This window comes from Calliphora vicina, chromosome 4 (genome assembly GCF_958450345.1).
Source record: "Calliphora vicina chromosome 4, idCalVici1.1, whole genome shotgun sequence".
Taxonomy (NCBI): domain Eukaryota; kingdom Metazoa; phylum Arthropoda; class Insecta; order Diptera; family Calliphoridae; genus Calliphora; species Calliphora vicina.
The window spans coordinates 81,607,258-81,628,603 of record NC_088783.1 but is presented as its reverse complement, the minus strand read 5'-3'; the positions used below and the strand labels follow the sequence as shown (position 1 = coordinate 81,628,603).

General features: G+C 31.9%; 4 protein-coding genes across 4 annotated transcripts in view; 1 reads left to right on the top strand and 3 right to left on the bottom strand.

Annotated features, from left to right (window-relative positions):
- The window catches only part of LOC135957393 (niacin transporter NiaP), a 92,429-nt gene extending 71,983 nt beyond the window's left edge, over positions 1-20,446 (top strand). The window contains exons 2-5 of the mRNA XM_065508132.1: positions 18,355-18,870; positions 18,944-19,367; positions 19,546-19,772; positions 19,841-20,446. Coding sequence (XP_065364204.1) covers positions 18,355-18,870; positions 18,944-19,367; positions 19,546-19,772; positions 19,841-20,205 — 1,532 coding nt within the window. The 3' untranslated portion in view covers positions 20,206-20,446. The remainder of the gene's footprint in view (positions 1-18,354; positions 18,871-18,943; positions 19,368-19,545; positions 19,773-19,840) is intronic.
- On the bottom strand, positions 4,980-5,348 carry inaF-C. Its single transcript, XM_065507844.1, has one exon. The coding sequence runs from the start codon at positions 5,346-5,348 to the stop codon at positions 4,980-4,982; it is 369 nt and encodes a 122-aa protein (XP_065363916.1).
- Positions 11,785-12,009, bottom strand: inaF-B. The gene has a single exon (XM_065507132.1). It carries the CDS (start codon positions 12,007-12,009, stop codon positions 11,785-11,787), a length of 225 nt encoding a protein of 74 aa, XP_065363204.1.
- Positions 17,922-18,182, bottom strand: inaF-A. Its single transcript, XM_065507130.1, has one exon. It carries the CDS (start codon positions 18,180-18,182, stop codon positions 17,922-17,924), a length of 261 nt encoding a protein of 86 aa, XP_065363202.1.
- Positions 20,447-21,346: the final 900 nt, after the last annotated feature.

Sequence of the window (21,346 nt, the reverse complement as noted above, 5' to 3'; positions counted from 1 at the left end):
TAGTCCAGACGTGATTCGCGTTCTCTTTCTGTTTCCGTGTCTCTAGACGTAGATGACTTTTCCCGATTTTCCTTAAGACGTGATTCGCGTTCCGTAGCTGGGGCAATTTTTTATACTATAAACGATTATGATAATGCAAACATTTTGATTTATTATGCATTGTTTCAATCTTGTTAATGAAAATGTAAAAAAAGTATACAAAAAAGCTTGAGTAAAGCTAATTAACCAATTGACTTATCCTTCAAAAAAGTCAAAAACAATTTCCATTGCCTTTTTCTACATTAATCATGTGTCACATTCACTTACACATAAATACACGAACAATTGAACAAACTATTTTCTAGATTTTTCCATCCATCCAGCTTGTCTTTTTTTTTGAAACATTTTGTGAAAAACACTTTTCATTTTCATAAGCAAGGTACAAACGTACTTACATTTGTGCGAAAGTACTGGTGGTACTATTGAGTACCGGTATGAAGGTTTATGCTTAAGAATTGTTCCAAATGGTTATCGATTATTTTTAAACGTTCTGTGTATTTAGTTTGTTTTTTTTCTTTTGATTTGCTGGAAATACATAGAAACCGAAACGTTATTCGCATGCATGTTTCTAGGTAATCAGTATTGATTTGACTTTGAAAGGTTTCCTTGGTTTACAAGAGAAACTGTGTTAAGAGGTTAGATTTTTACAGGTGCCTTACATTTATTAAGGGCTCAAAATAATGTTGAGACACACAAAACAATTTGCAAAAATCGCAATTCATGTTTGTTTTGTTCTTTGGTTTTTTTTGCTCCCTATTTGTTAGTTTTATGTAATTATGTTCAATGTAAATTACATGTTTGTAAATGTAAACGTTTTTGTGTATTTTTACACAACAAAACACAAGCGCGTGTCAAAAACACTCACAAATACTTGTAAAGTTTTGAACATGACACTTGCGTTAAATACTACAATACAACTGAAGGTTTTAATTACTGCTGCCTCAGATATTCACAGTTACTTACTTAGTAGGGGTGATCATGGTGGTTGGGCAAAATACAATTGTTTAGTTTATTAAAGGCGTTACGAAATATGCAGTATGTATTTCATTTACAAACGAATTTTGAAATAGAGCTTTTTGGTGAAGTGTCATAGTTTTTAATGGATGCAAATATGCCATAATTTATACGAATACTAGCACTTCGCTACCCTAATCGTGGCAAACTAAAAAAAATATAAACGGATTTCTAAAATCAATATACATAGATACATATGTCCCATTTTATAATTCTAGGTCCATTATTATAAACAATTCAAAAAGTAACACTAGAAGAAAGAACAAGTAAGAGGGCTATATTCGACTGTGCCGAATCTTATATTTTATTTTTCCAAAGTAGCTTTTTTAATTTTTTGGAATTTTTTTTTTTGAATTATTTTAATTATTTTTTTTTAAATTTTAAAAAAAATATTTTGGTTTTTAAATTTGGTGAAAAAAAAATTCGGGTTAAAAAATTTTTTTTCCGATTTTGACCCATTGTAGATCCAACTTACTATCCAACTATCTATCATTAGATATCTATGTTAATGACTTAGTAATCCAGATATAGGTAAAAAATCGAGGTTGTCCTGGTTTTGTCCTCATATCTCAGCCATTTGTGGATCGATTTTGCTGATTTTAAATAGGAAACTTCTCGAGAGCATGCCTGACAGAATTATTGAAGATTTGGATCTCAAAGATATCTGGGGTCTTCATAAAATTGATTTCAGCAAACAGACAGACGGACATGGCTTAATCGATTCCGCTATCTATAAGGATCCAGAATATATATACTTTATAAGGAAATTATATAGTGGAAATTACAAACGGAATGACAAACTTATATATACCCTTCTCACGAAGGTGAAGGTATAAAAAGTATCATAAATTCTCCCATTGGATTATCACGCATATTTTCATGTTTCTAGTTCCATTATTAAAGAAATTTAAAAAAGGTAGCATTAGAGAACGAAACATTACCTGATTCTTACTTTACTCAGAAGCATATCAGCTAAATTCTATGTCATTCAAATAAAGAATTAGGAATATTAAAAAAGTACAATTAAAAGAAATAGTACCAGATTTCCATTTCCCTATTGTCAAGGTGGTAAATCCCATACTAATGTATGGAGTACTAGTATGGTAGAGGTCTCTCAGTAAATGCACCTACTGCAGGATGATTGAGAGAATCCTGCGAATTTCTGCACTAATGATCACGGGTGCGCAGCGTAGCAATTAGGGTTTCGGGTTTTCCGGATAATTTTATTTCCCGGGAAACGGGAATGAAAAATTTCATTTCCCGGGATTCCCGGGAACTTCATTTCAACTACAAAAATAAGTAAAAAAGGATATTATTTTACAAAATTGTTTAATTTTATTAAAAGAAAATGAAAAACAATACAATACTATTCATTCTACTAACATAAAACCAAAACTAAAAAATGTTTGATAAAATATTTGGAGATCATTTGTTACTATAAAATTAAATATTAGCGATATTCATGATGTAGAGCTCTTGTCCTGGTAATAGAGCAAAAGAGCAATTAAGTATCACAAAATTTCATATAAATAATGTTATATGTTCGTCAAGAACTATTTTTTTTAAAAATTGAGTTTTCAAAATGCATTCAGTAAGTCATTTGACGATTTCTTATTTTAGTGGCAAAGTTTCCAGACACCGAGAAAACTCATTCGTTTTAAACAGGTGGTGGCTTTATCGTTAATAAAGCATTATAAAGACAATATAAATTTTTTGCTACTTGCTTCAAATAAAGCTAATTCCCACTTAAAACGACTTTCAGCATGTGATTTTAAATGTCTAGGATTTTAAATATTGATTGAATAATCTAATTCGTTTTTAAAATTTTGCTCCATTTGTATTTCGGAAACATCATCATCATCGCTTTGAACTGATGAGGGAACATTGCGGTCAAGTAGGCGTACGTATGAACATTGAATTTTTGTATCATAATTTAGCTTATTATGTTGTGAAGTTATTAGGAAATTTACATAAGTCTGCTGTTGTATTGTTTATTAACTTTACATTTTATTGCAAGAACAATTTTTTGAGAAATCGTAGAATTTTTAGATAACATCTGTTCATAAAGAGTGTTCGTCATAGCAAAATGTCGGCTTAATGCTTCTACTGCATCCTTAATGGGGTTTAAATCCTCCACTAATATTTTGAACAAGCCATTCATCAAACAGAGTTGTTATATTTAAATGTATTAAAGTATTTATAATTAATTTTAAATTTCCCGTTTTTCCCGGGAAAAAAAATTTAAGTTTCCCGGCAATAATTTTACGGGAATTCCCGGAATTTCCCGGGCAGGAATTCCCGGACCCCAAACCCTAGTAGCAATCCATCTCTTACTTTATTTGTTATGTTGCACTGGCTACCGTCTGATCTCATGGCCAAACAATTGGTACTAAATTCGGCGGTTAGGCTCAGCACTGTGGGAGAATGCAGGTCAGGTTCTGCCGGACATGCGTCTATTCTGGGATGTATATCTAATATCCCTGTATTGACTATTGTACTCCCTTACCATTTATTGATAGACGCTTCTCTGTGTCCACTGCGCATGTGTTACCTTCATCCAGGGACACGTTTTTCATCTGTACAGATGGCCCCAAGTCTGCGATTGGGATGGGTGGGGGATTTTATTTCCCCCGTTTTCAGAAGGTTTCATGATCAATGTAGTGTAATTCAAGCTGAGATTTCAGCAATAAAAAGGGCGCTACAGTGGATGATGTACTGTAGGTTATTTGGTGTGGATATCCGAATTTGCACTGTCAGCAAACCTGCCATCAAATCTCTCTCTGATGTCTATTCGACATCCAGATCTGCAAGTCGACTAGATCTATCTTTTGGTCGGTTTACTGTTCTCCTGTTGTAAATCACTAAATCGCGTAATTTTTTTGAGTTTGTTCAACTCAGATGGTCTAGCTTGACAAATTTCTCGGCATCGAGACTTATATGGCCCGTTTACGACCATCATAAGTCAATGTCTTTATTGGGCTATCACGGGCTCGACTACGAATTTTGATAGCCAAGCTTACAGGGCACTTCTTAATTGGTGGGCATGCTAGGAGACTCAACACTCCTTACAATAACTTCTATAGAAGTGTTCATGATGAAGACGAGGAGGAAACGGTTGAATATCTCCTCTGTCCTCCGGGACCCGGACTAAGACATTGGGTAGTCCTTTCAAGCACGGCCTAGCAGATTTAACGAGAGTGGATGTTAGGAAGGTGGATTAGTTTCTTCGTGCGTCAGGTTGGTTCGGCATCGAACCCCTTTCCGACATGTGAAGGACCTTTTGAGGAGCTGATCATGATCTTTCAGGGAATCACAAAGGAATCAATTCATGGACCCAAACCAGCCGGTAATACTGGCTGCCTTTATAACTTAACCTATTGAACAGCCGTTAAGCTTAAAACGATCGGATGAGGTACTGCCGAGCCAGTTGTGGTAGTAATATGAATGATATTGTGTTCCATTCTTAAATGACAAAGTTCAACGTCTCCCATAAAGTCAGAAATTTGAAAAAATAATCAGTACTTTTTTCATAGCCGATTTAAATTTAAATTAAATTTTAAAAAAATAAAGCTATTTTCTACCCAAAAAGGATTGAATTAGAAAAAGAAAAGTTCTATATTCGGTTGTCTGCCTATTTTTTTAAATTGATGAAGATGCATTTTAAATTAGTTGAACAGAAAGTTAGAAAATTTACCCGTTTTTACACCCTAAACATTTGAATTTTTAAAAATTCCTCTTAGTCAATCTATATAGCGAGATAGGATCTTATAGTTTCAACTGCATGCAATTTGAAATTTTCGCTTTGTACCAGAGTAAATCTCACTGTGAACACCCCAGCTAATAATTTGCTTTTTTTATTGACACATTTATGAATTTTACAATTAATAACATACGTACATACATACATACCTTTTTGCCAGTAACGTTTATGGTTTAATAAAAACTGGTGGTTTTTTGGTTGGCTTGTAAACGGGTGGCATACGTGAATCCCAAAAGAATATATAATACATGGAGAGGAAAAATCCCAAACTACTTAGGCCACCCAAATAAATCACAATGACCAAATAGCGAAAGAACTTTTCCGAAAATGTTGGCTCTGCATACAAGTGATCATCATTCACGATCGAGCGGGGTGGTACATAACCACCGGAAGGATTAGAGGCTAAGTTTGAGGGTGGACCTTCACTTTCCTCCGAACTTGTATTGGAATTGTTGTCTTTGCCATTTGTGGAGGTTGGCGGCAATAGAATATTAACGATTTTCAAAGGATCTGCAGCAATTGTAGCCGTAGGCATTTTTAAGGGATTTTAGTTTTTTTTTTGTTGTTGATTTTTTTTAAATTAAATTATTTTCACAACTTTACTTTTCACTTTTAAACACTTCTTTTAGGTAAAATCCTATTTTGAAATATGCACTCATAAAGAACCAAATGACAATGATTAAAGTCAATAAAATCACGTTCATGTATGAATTGACAAAATTGAATGAATATATTTAAAATTGACTGGATTGGATGCGTTTGCTTAACTGTAATTTAAATGTAGACAGACAGACTTGATACTCAAGTAAATTTGTAGTTATTGCTTCTTATTCATTCATACTAACATTAGTTCCATTTCATATATACAAACATACTAACAGATAGATATACGAATTCGGCATTACTGCCTGAGAGTATTTAAAACATTCAACTACTACCCAGTTAGTAGTAGATGCAGTTGTAGTAACATTAGCAGTATCCCAACAACCCTGGAGGCCTAGAATAAATGAATCGTTTATTTCAAAAACCAGTCAAGTAACAAATTATTGATTTTGAGTAAATCAAAGAAAACTTCCTAGCTACTTTTATTTACCTTTACAAAATAGTAATCGCCCTATAACTCAATTTTAGATTTTTTGTTGCTTGATTGGTTTTTAAAATAAACGATTCTTATGAATTAGGTTTTTGACAACAGACTTAGGTTTTTGGCTCTCAGTTACTTATCTAAATAATTGCCATCTATGCATGGAGCATTGAGAATTATTCGAAATCAAAGACTTTGTCAAATGTAAACGTTTGAAAATACTTTGACAGTGTAAGAAAATAATGATTTTCTCAGTAATAATTTTGCAAACGTTTAGCTTAGTGTTTGCTGGGTTGTAATCGTAGTAAATGTTGAATAAATGTTCAAGTAGCTGAATGAGGTTGTAGTAGTTTTTGTTTTTATTGCTGTTGCTGTATGCATTCATTCATTCATATGTTTGTGTATTGTGACTGGGATTTATCGAAATGGAAAAAAGCCGATTAATTCGCTGTTAAAAGTGCCAACTTGACATGTTTTTTTTCTTCTTTCTGTAGCGTGTTCCATTCCATGCTCAGTTTTGTTCTGTTTTTATGACAAAAGTTAAAAGTGTCGTATGAAGTGTACGTATTACAAGATAATCCAAAAAGGAATTTATGTTATGTACAATTGGCGAAATGTGTTGTTTTTGTTTTTTTTTTGTTGTATTTAGCAATTGGCAAATTATATGAACTAAAATGGCTTAAAACTAAATTAAATATTAAAATCCTTTTAATCAAGTTTGGATTTACTTCAAATAGGTCTGTCTCATTATCAATCGTAAGTAATCGAGTATGAAAAATATTAACGGAAAATCATTTCGTAAAATAAAATTGAATTAAGTACAACATATTTGGAAAATGGAAACAGCACTTAAATAATTTAGATTAATCTTAGTTAAATCTAAAATAGGAAATACATAATATTTAGATATATTCAAGAAAATTAATAATCGGTCTATAAATGGCTGAGTTATAAGCTAAACACTAAGATTCTCTCGAGTTACAAAAACAATTTATGTATGTAAAAATTAACTTTTTTTAATTCATTTTCAACTGTTATTTCTGTCAAAATGGACAGCGAAAAAAGAACGTGAACTTTTCAAAAAAATCCAATATGAACTTTCACAAAATAGCAAAAGATCTGAAGGTTCATCGTTATACTGTTTCAAAAACCATTAAACAGTATAAGGAAGACTCGAGCATTGAAAGAAAACCTAGATCAGGAAGAAAAAAGGTTTAACAGATATTGGTAAGGCAAAGGAAGGTGAACAACCCTTTCGAAGAGCACCGAATACTTCTATGAGTAAAGCAGCTCGTAAAGCTAAATGCTGTGATTATATTGTGCTCAGAGCCTAATCTAATGCTGGGTTGAATTCAACTAAAGTTCCAGATCGCAATGCGGTAAAGAACTTAGAAGCAAAAGAACGAGTGAAAAAATTTACGTAAAATTTTATAAAAAAAAAAAAATACACCTGTGTGTTATGGATGATGAAACTTATATACTGGCAGATTTTTCACAAGTTTCGGTTCAAGATTATTATGTGGTTAATGGGCGGGGTATTGTTCAAGAGCAATACCGGACAAAAAAAACAAACACTGAAATATTTATTCCGGAGTGCCTATAAAAAGTCTTTTACCTTTCTCAAAACAGCACAAGAATCTTTATATTTCTGGGCCGAATTTGCATTATACCACTATGGAAAAAAGGTCCTTAAGTAGTATTCAAACAATAAAGTAAATTTTGTACCACGGGAGGCAAATGCACCCAACTGGAAACACAAGAAAGTAAATGACCACCTTCTCCAAAAAGGTAATGGAAGCAACTATGGGAAGATTTCCGGAAAAATGGATAAATTTATAAATACGGAGAAATATGCCAATATTTTTGAGAATTTTCATATTGAACGGTTTAAGTTTTATTTAATTCACTCTTTGGTCTGTTGATTTCTTTTTATATGACATTTCTGTTATTTTCGGAAGTGGGACTTATATGGAAGCTATGGTCCATTATGGATCTAATCGTAAAAAATTTGATTACCTCGATTTTAAACCAATATCCGTATTCAGTCATTAATATAGACAGTATGGATGTATAACGAAAAACATTTTAAAGACCTTTCCAACGAAGTATATAATGACATAGTAATTCGGAGCGACAATTTGTCAAAATAATTAAAAACATTTATTATATAAGTTTGTCATTCCGTTTGTAATTTCTACATTTTTATTTGCGACCCCACAAAGTATATATATTCTGGATCTTTATAGATAGCGAAGTCGATATAGCCATGTCCGTCTATATGTTGAAATCAACTTTCCGTAGCCCCCAAATAACTTAAAAAAATTTTTGTCATAAATTTTTTTTTTTTAAATTAAAAAAAATTGGAAAAATCTTTTTTAAAAAGTATTAAAAATTTATTTCGAAAAAAAAAATAATTGAAAAACAATTTTGAAAAAAAATATTTATTTTAAAGTATAATTTGGTGAAGGATATATATGATTCGACACAGCCGAATATAGCTCTCTTACTTGTTTTTTTCTCTAATACATTTTTTTTCATTAAAAAAATATTTTCACAGAATGTGATTCTAAAAATATTTTTGGCTTTTACTAGGCTTTTCAGTTACTCATTGTCACTGTTCCCAAATGGAATTAAAAATATCATCAAAAATTCCCAATTATTATTTTTTTTATCATGCCGTTTGTAACATATCGACTTATTGCTCGTAGAACCTGGAACCTTATGCAATTTTAAGACGATCTTGCTATAACCGTCCGTCTGTTTTTGGCACTATAGAGCCTCAAGGAAAGGACGAATGGAAATGTTTCCTAAAAATTCTTTGCTGGTCAGAAATGTTTGGTATTGAAAATAGTAAAATCGTTGATGTAGGACCAAAATAATTGAAATTTTTTTAAATGTTTTGCTGTTTTCTTTAAATATATTGCAAATAACATCATAAAATAGTATGAATCGGTCCATGATTTCTTCCAGCCCCCATACAAATTTCTTTCCGAAACATGACTCAATAGTACATTAATCCCTATAAAATACCAGTATCCATACCAATTTCAAAAAAAGTAAGTTCGATGTAAAAACTAATTAAATTTTGTTTCTATCGGTCCATATTTGACCATAGCACCCATATATGCTTACTCCATAAAATCTATGGGGTTGAGATCGGGGGATTGTGGCTTCCACACCAAAACATGCACATCGCTGTTGTTTAATAAGATGTTTGCTAAGCGACCTGTATGCTTAGAGTCATTGTCGTGTTGAAATATACTATCTGGGGCCATTTTTTCACGAAAATGGGGTAGCATGTGTTGTTCTAGTATCGCACTGTATTTAATGGCATTCTTATTTCCTTCAATTTCTTTATGAACTTTCACCCATCACAGGTGAATGTTCATAATTAAAATATATATCAGCTACATTCAATCTTATTGATCCGCCGCCCTGTGTGACTGTTGATAATTGATATCGAGGAGAATATCTTTGTTTAGGTGAACTGTGTATGTAGTTTTTTCCATCTGAGCCGAAATTAAATTAAATTTGCTTTCGTCGCTCACAACACTGATCAGTTGGCCGATCAATATATAGTCTCCCAAAGTCTAGGTATTTCTTTTTATTGACGTTACTTATGAGTGGTTTCTTGGTGGGCCGTCTTGCGAACAAATTTAATTCAGTTAATCGACGTCTAGCTGTGTGAACTCCTAGGTGTTCATTTGCGTAACTAGCAACATCTACAGCCGTCTTTCGTGGATTAATTTTGACCTCTTTTGTCATCTGACTGTTTTGGCGAGAGGTAGTTTTTCGGTAACGTCCACTTGCTTATTTTATTTCTTCTTATTTCTTTTCACATTGTTTCTCAGACAAATTGGAGCCCAATTGCACCCATGGATTTGCCATCTTCTAGAGCTTGTATAATAACTGATCGGCTATCAGCTGTTTCTATTATTACAAAGTTTAAAATAAATGATTATTTAAATAAGCATAACTTACTTACTTTTACTATAGATTCATTACGTTGCATTTTTATACCCTACACCACCATAGTGGAGAGGGTATTATGCGCTTGTGCAGATGTGTGTAACGCCCAAAAATATTAGTCTAAAACCCACCTTAAAGTATACCGATCGACTTTCTGAGTCGATTAAACGATGTCAGTCCGTCTGGCTGGCTGGTTGGCTGGCTGTCCATGTAAACATTGTGCGCAGAGTACAAGTCGCAATTTTGAAGATATTACGATAAAATTTAGTACATATAATTTTTTCGGCCCAAGGACGAAGCCTACTGAAACTGGCTGAAATCGGTCCATTATTTCACCTAGCCCCCATACAAATGTCCTCTCGAAATTAGACTTTATCGGTCTAAATGTTTAATTTATATATGTATCTACACAAATTTCACTCCAAATAAGTTTTATATACACAAAATTCATGTCACCAAATTTTGTTACGATCAGTCCATAATTAGTCATAGCTCCCATATAGATCCGCTTCCGAAAATCACTTTAACGTGCTTAAATCACTCAAAAATTTTGGTATATACACAAAATTCAACATAAATAACTTTTATATAGACATAAATCACTCGACTTTATTTCATGGTGATCGGTCCATAATTGGTCATAGCTCCCATATAAGGCCCACTTCCGAAAATCTCTCACGAATATAAATTATTGATATTTTAAAAGAAAAATATTTTTACTTATTTACTTAGTGTAGGGTATTATATGGCTGGCTTGACCGATCGAAATTTTTTTGCACGAATATACTAGAGAGTTTCGGTGTTCTTTATTAATTTTTAACACTGCGATTTTTGATATTTTTTATCTTTGGCTTTAAAATGGAGTCAGAAATTATGAACAATTATGAACAATTATGTGTATATAATTTTAGACAATTTTAACATATTTTTCAATTTTAAAATCGCGATATTTTTACATCGGAATTAGTTTCCATTGAAAAAGTGACTGAGGAACATATTGGATATGTTATGTCTGTTGTAAATTTCATTAAAATCTGAGATGGTAAATCCGACTGCTGACTGCTTTCACATGGATCCTCCCATAGTTATTTATTGCAATAATAAAACAAGTAAGAAAGTATGGTCGGTCAAGCCCGACCATATAATACCCTACACTAAGTAAAAGAGCAAAAACATTTTTCTTTTAAATTTCAATAATTTATATTTTTGAGTGATTTTTGGAAGTGGGCCTTATATGGGGGCTATGACCAATTATGGACCGATCACCATGAAATTAGGTCGTGTGATTTATGTCTATATTAAAGTTAACTATGTTGAATTTTGTGTGTATACTAACATTTTTAAGCGATTTATGCACGTTAAAGTGATTTTCGGAAGCGGGTCTATATGGGAGCTATGACTAATCATGGACCGATCGTAACAAAATTTGGTGACATGAATTTTGTATATATAAAACTTATTTGGAGCGCAATTTGTGAAGATACATTTATAAATTAAACATTTATGACCTATAAAGTCCAATTTCGGAAGGACATTTGTATGGGGGCTAGGTGAAATAATGGACCGATTTCAGCCAGTGTCAATAGGCTTCGTCCTTGGGCCGAACTATGGTGGTGCAGGGTATAATGAATTGAATCAAACTATTTTCATGTAGTGCCCGAGTATAATTACTATATTTTATTTCATGAGCTCAATATTTTATATTTTATTTAGTTTTTTTATAAAACTTTGAAATATTGCATATTTTTTATATAAGAGCATATTTTTCGTTTGTAAGTGCATATTTTAAGAGCATAAAATTCTTTTGTTAAAGCATATTTTTGTTTGCCCTGGCTATAAACCTAATGTACATAATACATATGTAATTGATTTTCTTTTTGTTAACTTGTATTGGTACTTACTTGGTTAATTATTGCGGTTAACCGATGTGATGTGTATGTTTGAATTCTGGCAATGGTGGCATACGCGAATCCCATATAAAAAAATAATACATGGCCAACGTCATGCCCAGGCCACTCACGCCGCCCATATACAAGGCCAATGTTATCAAACGGAAGGTTTTCGACTCGAAGAAATCTTCGTTTTTGGGAATCGGTACCTCTTCCTCTTTTTTTGCTTCGTTACCATTAGCTGGTTGCGACATGTTTATTTCAGATGATTTTTATTTGGTTGCTTTTACGAATTTTCTATATAAAAATATCGTTTGTCTTTATAAAAGTAAAACACTTAATAAATTTAATTTAAATATTTGTTGATTTTATTTATTTATTTGTTATTTTTTATTGTTATTATTGCAATTATTTACAAATTTGAACTCGAGTTATAGGTTGGTTGTACTAAGTTGTAACTGCTGTTAATGACTATTTAAAGAAATTTAGCCGCAAGTATCTGCGTTTATGTTTATATTTTTTCTAATTTTTTCTATATTTTGCTGTTGTTATGTTTTTCCTCAATGGAATTGTGTTTGTTTTTTTTATTTTTTATTTTGGCTCGTACTGTGTCTGTGTTTATAAATTTTTGCGGTTTTTTCTTTTAATAGACGAGACAATCAACATTGGGTGGGTTTCAAAGAAATTATTTATGTTTTCATTTGTTTACTTGCGTATATTCTATACACTCTAAGGAACTACACAAGGGGGTGGTGCAAAGTGTTTGTTTTGAGGTTTGTAACACTAATAGTTCGACTGTAAGTGTTAATTTAGCATTGGTGTTGAAAATCAGCAAAATCGGCTCATAAATGTCTGAGATATAAGCAAAAAAGCACTACTATACCTTTAGCTTTATCTCCGATAAGTACTAAATTCTGTATGAATATTAAATGAAAGACATTTTAAGACTTTCCAATGACCTATAATTCGACTTGAAAATTTCGGGAATATTTTTTTGACGAATTATTTATCAGCATAAACCAGCGATTTCATGTGACACCACAGGAAATAATCATGAGATGTGAAATTGCACGACCTTGGAAGATAATTCGCAGGTCCATTTCTACAAATCAAGTTATCGCCAAATTTTGATTTCAATAAATCGATGGTTGCGTTAGCCATTCTGTTGAAATCACATCTCGCCCGGATCAATATCATCCATATTTTCAAACAAAAAATCATTGATCAAGGTGCGGTAATGATCTTCATTGCTTGCAACGCGAGTTCTGGCTTCATTTTTGAAGATATAACTCTATCATCCTCCAGATCAAGAAATTATTGATTTTAGTGCAACATTTTAAGAACTGGTTAATGAAATTGGACATAAAAATCTTTTATATGAACCTAAATCTTTCTAACAACATATGTGAGTATCGGTCCTTAATTAACCCTACCCCCGTTATAATGATATTAACATAAATTTTGACGTAAGTCACTTAAAGTTTAAAGAAATTAGCCAATCTATCAAATTCTATACAGTTCTAACCATAACTGATTCTAGTCCCTATAGAAGGCCAAAACTACATATTAATTGATGGTGGGTATACAAGATTCGGCACATCTGAATATAGTATTTTGACTTGTTTTTATATCTGTTTTGGTTGTATTGTAACCAACACTTTGTTGCTGTTGTTGGTAGAAAAGAAAACGAATGAAAATAAAAAACCAAAAGAATTTTAAATGGTTTAAAATTGTGGTTAAGAAATTACATACAGGTATTCATGTATTTTTTCTCTAAGACAAATTTAATTACACCTCGTAATTGGTTCAACATAAAACCACATTAAACAATTAAATAATCGATATTTTTCGATATTGAATCTATGCTTCTATGTAAAACAATTTGAATTGAGAGGTGCAAAATATCTCACTATAAATAAAACGTTTAAAAAAAATCTTAAATACCAGATAACATCATTGTCAAAGCCCCTTGTTAGTAACAACTTTTTGAATCTGGAAGAGGCTTCTTTCTATATTTCCCCTCAAAAGTTGGGGAGTTTTGGAGACAGGGGATATTTACGCATTTTTCAGGGAATTGATGAAGATAAAGTTTTTATTAACGATAATAACAACAAAGTACCATTAACTGAATCCTATTTTATGATCCTGGACAAAAAAATCGATATTTTGTATGAGATTAAAAACATTTTTCATTACAGCTGCATTTTCAAGACATCAAGTGAAATACAATTTTTAGATCCATCATCAGTATTTACAAGAAGAGCAAAACTTTCGATATTTTGGTAATTTATGAATTTTATTCATATCCCTTCTATTCGTCCGTTTAGTATAAATCATTATCTGTATATGGAGTTTGTTATACCGTTTGTAATTTTATTTGCAACCTTATAAAGTATTGTTAACGGTCTGTAACGGCTGCTAGCAACATTTATCATGTTTATAAACATTTCTACTTATCAGAAATGTTGATACACGGTGTTACTTATATTGTTAGTAAGTATAACAACATTAACTGTTAGAAATAGAACATTCTAGTTTTGTCCGTTAGATAATTCATGAAATTAGTAGCAGATGGCGCTGTTAGAATTAACATCAACTGTATTACCAGTGTATTCTTGGTTATTACAAAGTGTGTAATACAAGTGTGCGTATTAAAAGAGAGTGACTATTTAAATTGTTGTATAAATTTAAATAAATAAAGAGTTGTTATAAACTACTAAAGGTATTAATAGACGGCAAAACTGAGTATTATTATTTGTCAAAAACTCAAGTATCATAATACAATTTAATCGTCAAAACAAATTTGTATTCGATTTTAAAAAAATACGAATGTTTTTTTTTCGGTCGGTATTCAAAAATAGTTTAAAGACTTTTTATTTTCATATGAATCGAGTACGTATTTATAGATACAAATAAGGCAAATAAAACTGTCAAGAAATAAGGCAAACAAAACTGTCAAAAAATAAAAATAAAGGTTGTAGAAAAATATCAATCAACAAAGAAATAAACTATTTGTAATACTATAGTGTAAACAATAAATGTTTTCTCGAAAAGATTTCTTGAAATACCGAATGAATTAATAATATTTTAAATTTGAAAAGTGTTAATACTCAGTATTGCCGTCTATAAATACCTTATACTGCTTTTATTTGCAATCAAAAAAATGCGGTTTTTTTACGTTCGAGAATATTGATAATGAAAATCAGCAAAATCTGTTCATGAAATATGTTTGAGTTTATCTTGAATATTGAGTTCTATACATATGAAATATGTATGTATATCAAATGCCTCTCCAACAAGATTACTATTTTTGACCATAAACCATAATTAGAATAAGAGTAGAAACACAACATTGCTGGACCAGTATGCAGTTGTTTTATTATATGACGTTTTGACAATTTAAAACGCAGACGGAATTATAATTATGATCTATATTAAATAACTCTATGAAATAACTAAAATACCTCTAGGAAATACAAGCAACAATTCGCACAGCTTCATTTAATATACATTTTCTCTGAGAAGCGGAATCCGCATTAAAATCCGCAAGCTTGTGTTTCTACTACTAAATTTCTAGTATTAATGTGGGCTAGGTCTGATCATTTGATCAGACCTAGCCCACTATGTCATCTATGTTACCCGGATCTGATGGCATTTTTTAAGCGGAACTACAAACCATATAGGTTCTCATGAATCTTATAATTTTTTGATCGAAAAAAATTTAGTAAGTTAATGTCTAAGAGAATTATTATTGTCAGACTTATATTGTGGAATTTTATGGGGGTTATTTTTGTGTAAGACCTTAACCCTCTAGATCCTGTCATTAGGGGTCAATTTGACCCCATTTTCGAAAAAATTAAAAAAAGTCCTTTCAAAAAGGACATTTAAGGATTAAAATATTCTACAACAATTTTTGTCGGAAAATTTCAGTGGGGGTCACCAAAGTTGTTAATAAAGCTCTTAACGCTTAATTAGCAAAACTACAATCCACCTTTGGTCTCAAATTTTTTAAAGAATTTTAGATATGTCGGGTCTACGGTAAACGTGAAAAATACGGTCATTTTTACATGTTCCAACTTTGGATGCGTGTTTCTTTTTATAGGGAAAATATAGCTGTTAGCATATTGTTTTTACAGTATTCGAAATTTTGTCGCAAATAGAGATGATATTTAAAAAAAATTCGAACCACAGTAGGCCCGACATAACTAAAAAACTAAAAAAAGATCGAGCAAAATTAAAAAAAAAATAAATAAACCTAAATAACTCTTGATCTAAAAGTTATAACTAGGGGGCGGATTTTCATGCATTTATTATTGGAAAATATGCGCCTAAAATATGCTTCAAAAAAATCAAAATATGACATAAAAAATTAGAAAATATGCACTTATATTTTTTTGCAGAAACATAAAATAATTAACTATGATTTCGCAATATCCAAAAAATACACAACACTGTTCCCAGCAGTTAGGACTCTTTAAATTGTACCAGGAATTACACAGTTAAAGTTCTAAAATTATTTTTAAAATAATTTTCCTTCTAAAAAAACGACTGATATATTAATCTACATCTTGGTTTAAAACCATAATCTTTAGAGCTTCTATATTTTCACTTCCCTTTTAAATTCATCAATTTGATCGCGCGTTAAAGTAGCACCAGACCTTAATTTTCATCTCGTAATAACCCTGCAATTAAGCAAGTAGTAAATGTATCCCTTATAGACGGTACACGTCAATAATGTCCGATCACTTGGCTGACTCCAATTTATATATTTTCATTTCATTTGTCACGTATGTGCTATTTGTAATGCAGAGACATGTCAATTGGTTATTTTATACATCCCATGTAAGTGTCTCTAAGTAAACTATAGTGTAGTCACTTTAAACATTAATTGTGTAGTGCATTTGTCTCTAAGTTATTTAAGTTTGACATGAACGTGTTAAAATAACTAGTCACGTAGCTAGTTATGTAACTAGTTGTCACCCTAAATGATTGGTAAAATCACTAGTTCTGGACAGTCTCCTAGAACTGCTGGGAAATGACTGTCAGAAGCTATAACTGTGAAGTTACAAAATCATTCGATAACGAAATCTCTTCCAATTCGAAATGAATGTTTTCGATACATTCAATGAATTTTTGATACTTAAAAAAAACTAAACTGATATGATATTTTCAATTTATGATAGAGAAATGAGGAACTTAATGCCATTTTCTCGATATCGAAAGAAGTTAGCCGAAAACATTTAATGCTATTTCTATAACAAATTAGACAAACAACTTTTTTTTCAGGAAATTTGTTGTCCATTGACGACCAAATTATATTTTATATTTTTATTAAAAACTTGGATAATATGCTTATAAATATGCATTTTGAAGCACAGTATAACAAAATATGCATTATCAATAAAATATGCAAAAATATGCACTAACAAATCGATGCCATTTTACAGCAAAGTGTGCGATTCGGATAGATAATTAGTCTAAATTGTATTTGGATGTTCGGGGAAAAACATGCATTTGCATATAAATCCGCCCCCTAGTGATAATCTATATGTTTATGTATGTTTTTTTTAAGATCTTCTCTAGGAATATATGCATATATTTTAAATATAAGCTTATTCGGATCATAACTAGATTTTTTGGTGATTTTTTTTTAAAAAAATTAATACCCAAGGTGGAGTGTAATTTTGCTAATTGAGCTTTCTTTACAACTTTGGTATCTTTGGCGACCCCCACTGAAATTTTCCGGCAAAAATTTTCTTAGAATATTTTAATCCTTAAATGTCCTTTTTGAAAGGACTTTTTTAATTTCTCGAAAAAAGGGTCAAATTGTCCCCTAAAAAGAGGAGCTAGAGGGTTAAGATCTTCCACGAAATTTACCCCAATAAAATTCCACAATACAACTCTTACAATAAGAGTTCTCTTAAACATACAAAATTTTTTTCAGTTAGTATAACACTCCCTTCGATCAAAAAATTAAAACCAGCTGGACTATAAGTTTATTCTACAAAAATGATCTACTCAACATGCTCTTTCAGAATTATATGTTCGCCATTCTGTTCCAATCAAGAAGTCTCAATTTGTTGGACAGTGGAATTAACTTTTGTTTAAATAAAGCCTGTGAGTTGCTGTATTAATTTTATATTCACACAATTTCCAACTTACCTTCTTAATTAATAATTGCCTGTATCTTTTGCACTGGTATGCCATTGACCGAAATGGGAAATTTAAAATGAATTTCGGGCATACTTGAATCGAAAAATATTAAATAGTAAAATGATAAAGCCATGCCCAAACCACTAATGCCGCCCAAATATAAAAATACCGAAATATAGCGGAATAGTTGGGAATCGAAGAAATCCGAATGTTGATTTTCGTTGGGCGGAACTTTTTCGCCCTCTGAGTTTGCTGCACTATTAGAAGACAACATGTCTTATATTGAATAAGTTTGCAAAGAAACTAAAGAATTGTTAAAATCAAAATGATTTTCTTAATAAAATTAACTTATAAATAATAATTAAGATTGACAGTTTAAATAAGATTTGCATAAATTTGTTTGTAAAAAAGCTAATGATTATTTTTTATTCCATTTTTTATTACAGATCTCAAAAAACAGAAATTAGCTGAGCCCATACCCACTCACACTTTCGAGGAGGCGGTGTCTTTGACAAAAATAGGAAAATTCCATTATATTTTGCTGGTGGTATGTGGCGTCTGCTTTATGGCCGTGATGGTGGAAATCATGTGTGTCAGTATTATTTTGCCCTCAATGAAATGCGATTTGGTAGCCACGTTAACGGAACAAGGCATATTGGCTTCATCTGGCTTCCTGGGTATTGTGTTGAGCTCACATGCCATGGGTTTCTTAGCTGATACCTGGGGTCGTATTCGCACCCTGCGATTGGCTCTGATATTGGCCACAATTTCAACAATTTTATCCGCATTTTCCATAAACATTTGGATGTTAATTGTTTTTAGATTCTTAACGGGTTTCTTTATATCCGGTGGTCAGGCCTGTGTCTTCAGTTTGTGCGGCGAATTCCATGGCAATAGGACGAGAGTGCGTCATGTGACACTGTTGTCGGGATTTTTACCTTTAGCTTTAATGTATTTGCCAAGTGAGTGTTTTATTTCTAAATTAATGCTAAATGTTAAAAGATTTTAATGTTTTATTTCTTTATCTTTTTTAAGCTGCTGCAACTTTCGTTTTACCTTTGCGCATTGAGGCCATGCTTTTCGGCATGAAATTCTCCTCATGGCGTGTTCTGTTGATTGTCAATTCCAGCTTATCAATTTTGTCGTTGGTGGGTCTATTTGCTCTACCCGAGACACCCAAGTATGTCTTGGTACAGGGTGATCATGATGGTGCTTTGGAAATTCTACGCTGGATTTATGTCAAGAATACCGGCCGTCCTGCTTCAGATTATCCTGTTAAGCAGATTGTAATGCAATCGAATGGTGCCAGTTTGGCAAATATCTCCGGTGTTAAGGATGCTTTCAAGCTGATTTGGAGTCAAACGGTGCCATTATTCTATCGCGAACGTTGCCTGCACACCATCAATATCTGTGGAATAATGTTCATCGTTTATGGTCTTTCTCAAGGCATTTTCATGTGGTAAGTTAAGGGATTGGAAACAAAAGTGTAAAATTACGGGAATAGGAATTGAAAATTTGTTTTAAAAGAGTTGGAGCTTTTAATTGGCTTATATTCAACTCAAGGATTTTTAGTAAATTCCTGGAGGTTAGTTTACATCTTTGTAAATAAGCAACAAATGTTCTCCCTTCTTTTTCAGGTTCCCCACTATGCTGAATGAAATGGTTGCCAAAGATGGTTTAGGCTACAATGTCTGTCATATTTTAAGCAACATGGATACTGGAGCAGATTTAAGTGGCGATGTTTGCAATGGTATAATTGATACATTCCCCTTCATGGTCATCATAATGGTGGGAGCAGCCTTCACTGTCTTCTATTTAATCTTCGCCTTTACAATTGACATTATTGGCAAAAAAAACCTAATAAGTAAGTTAAATAGTTACAAGCAATTTCATAGGTTTCCCTTTTTCACCTATTAATTAATTCCTTTACAGTTGCCTGGTTGTTTATTGGAGGCATAGCTGTTACTGCGATCCACTGGTCTACCAATTTCTATGTCGTCGTTGTTTTACTTACCCTTACCATGAGTGTTGGTAATTGTGGTGGTCTGGTCAGCACAATTTCAATGGAATTCTTTCCCACAAACATTAATGCCATGGGCATGTGTTTCATTATGATGATTGGCCGTTTGGGTGCGGTATTTGGCGCTAATTTCTTGGGCAAGCTGCTGTTTAGTTTCTGTGACAATGTATTGTGGGGTTTGTTGGCCATATTTGCTCTATTGGCTGTTATGAGTTGGTTCCTGCCCGAACGAAAACATCCCAAACAGAAGAAGGTCGCACACGAACTAAATCAATAGAGATTTGGGGCGATTTGTGGCTGTTTTATGAGCACTGTAATGTGCAATTCCTATTTCCTGTTCGAAAGTATTTGTACAAATTTAAGTTGAAATGTAAATTGTAGCCCTTATGGGAGGCTCGTAATTAGTTTAGTACATGTTTGTGTATTCATAAATTGCATTTAGTTAGGAAATTAGTTAATTAAAATTACAATAATTTTAAGATTAATTATTTTTTTGAAATAAATAAAATTAAAACTATTTGGTAGATTGTTTATCTTTTAATGCTTAAGAAACTTGAAATGGAATAGTCTAGCAAATAGTCTTTAATATTGACTTAAGAGTACTGCAAAAGAAGTGATAAGAAAGATGAAGAGAAAATTATTAGGCGGCATCAAGGTATATTAATTATAAGGTAGTGTCATCGGCGAATTCAGAATACCGAGCGAATTGGTTATATTTTTTTTATATGTAGTTTGACATTGTGCCTGCATTTGAAGGCGAATTGGCTGGCAGGGAAAAATGTCAAAAACAGCTCACAAATAAATCAAAGCGAATTTTTGTTAAACAAAAAATGTCAAAGCCAAAATCATCACAAATCAATAGCGATACCAGTTGCTAAAAAGGAATTTATTCTGAAAAATTATTTTAAACTAATTGATAAACTCTTTGAAAATATTGTAAAAATCAGTTTTTTTTAAGAGACTCACTCACTTAATTAAAAAAAAGCACAGAATGTTTATTGTTCATCGAATTCAGTGTTACTTTGATATTTCAGTTGTTTGGTCAGAAAATTTAGTTCAAAATATTCGATTTCAAAAAATGTATACGAAACGAAAATGTTTATCATTGTTATTTTGATTGCCAAAATTAACCACTTCACTCCACAAAAGACCTTGGAATGGGGTGTTTTTTCATATTTTGATTATTTTTTTTTTACTTTTTATAATAAACTATCCTTGATTATATTAAAAATGCAATTGTTTTGATTTTAAACTTATACACAAAAAAGCGTGGCTGAAAGAGTTAAAGACAGATCAATCCATACCATACTCAAAAAGAACTGACCAAATCGTTGATAGGAAATCACATGTGTCATAGCACTAGATTAAAATGGTCCAAGAGTATTTTGTGCAGCCCTATAATTCACCATAATGGGATG

Bases quoted from the DNA above. Each gene is read 5' to 3' on its own strand.
- inaF-C (XM_065507844.1), bottom strand. From the start codon at position 5,348: ATGCCTACGGCTACAATTGCTGCAGATCCTTTGAAAATCGTTAATATT.
- inaF-A (XM_065507130.1), bottom strand. From the start codon at position 18,182: ATGTTGTCTTCTAATAGTGCAGCAAACTCAGAGGGCGAAAAAGTTCCG.
- inaF-B (XM_065507132.1), bottom strand. From the start codon at position 12,009: ATGTCGCAACCAGCTAATGGTAACGAAGCAAAAAAAGAGGAAGAGGTA.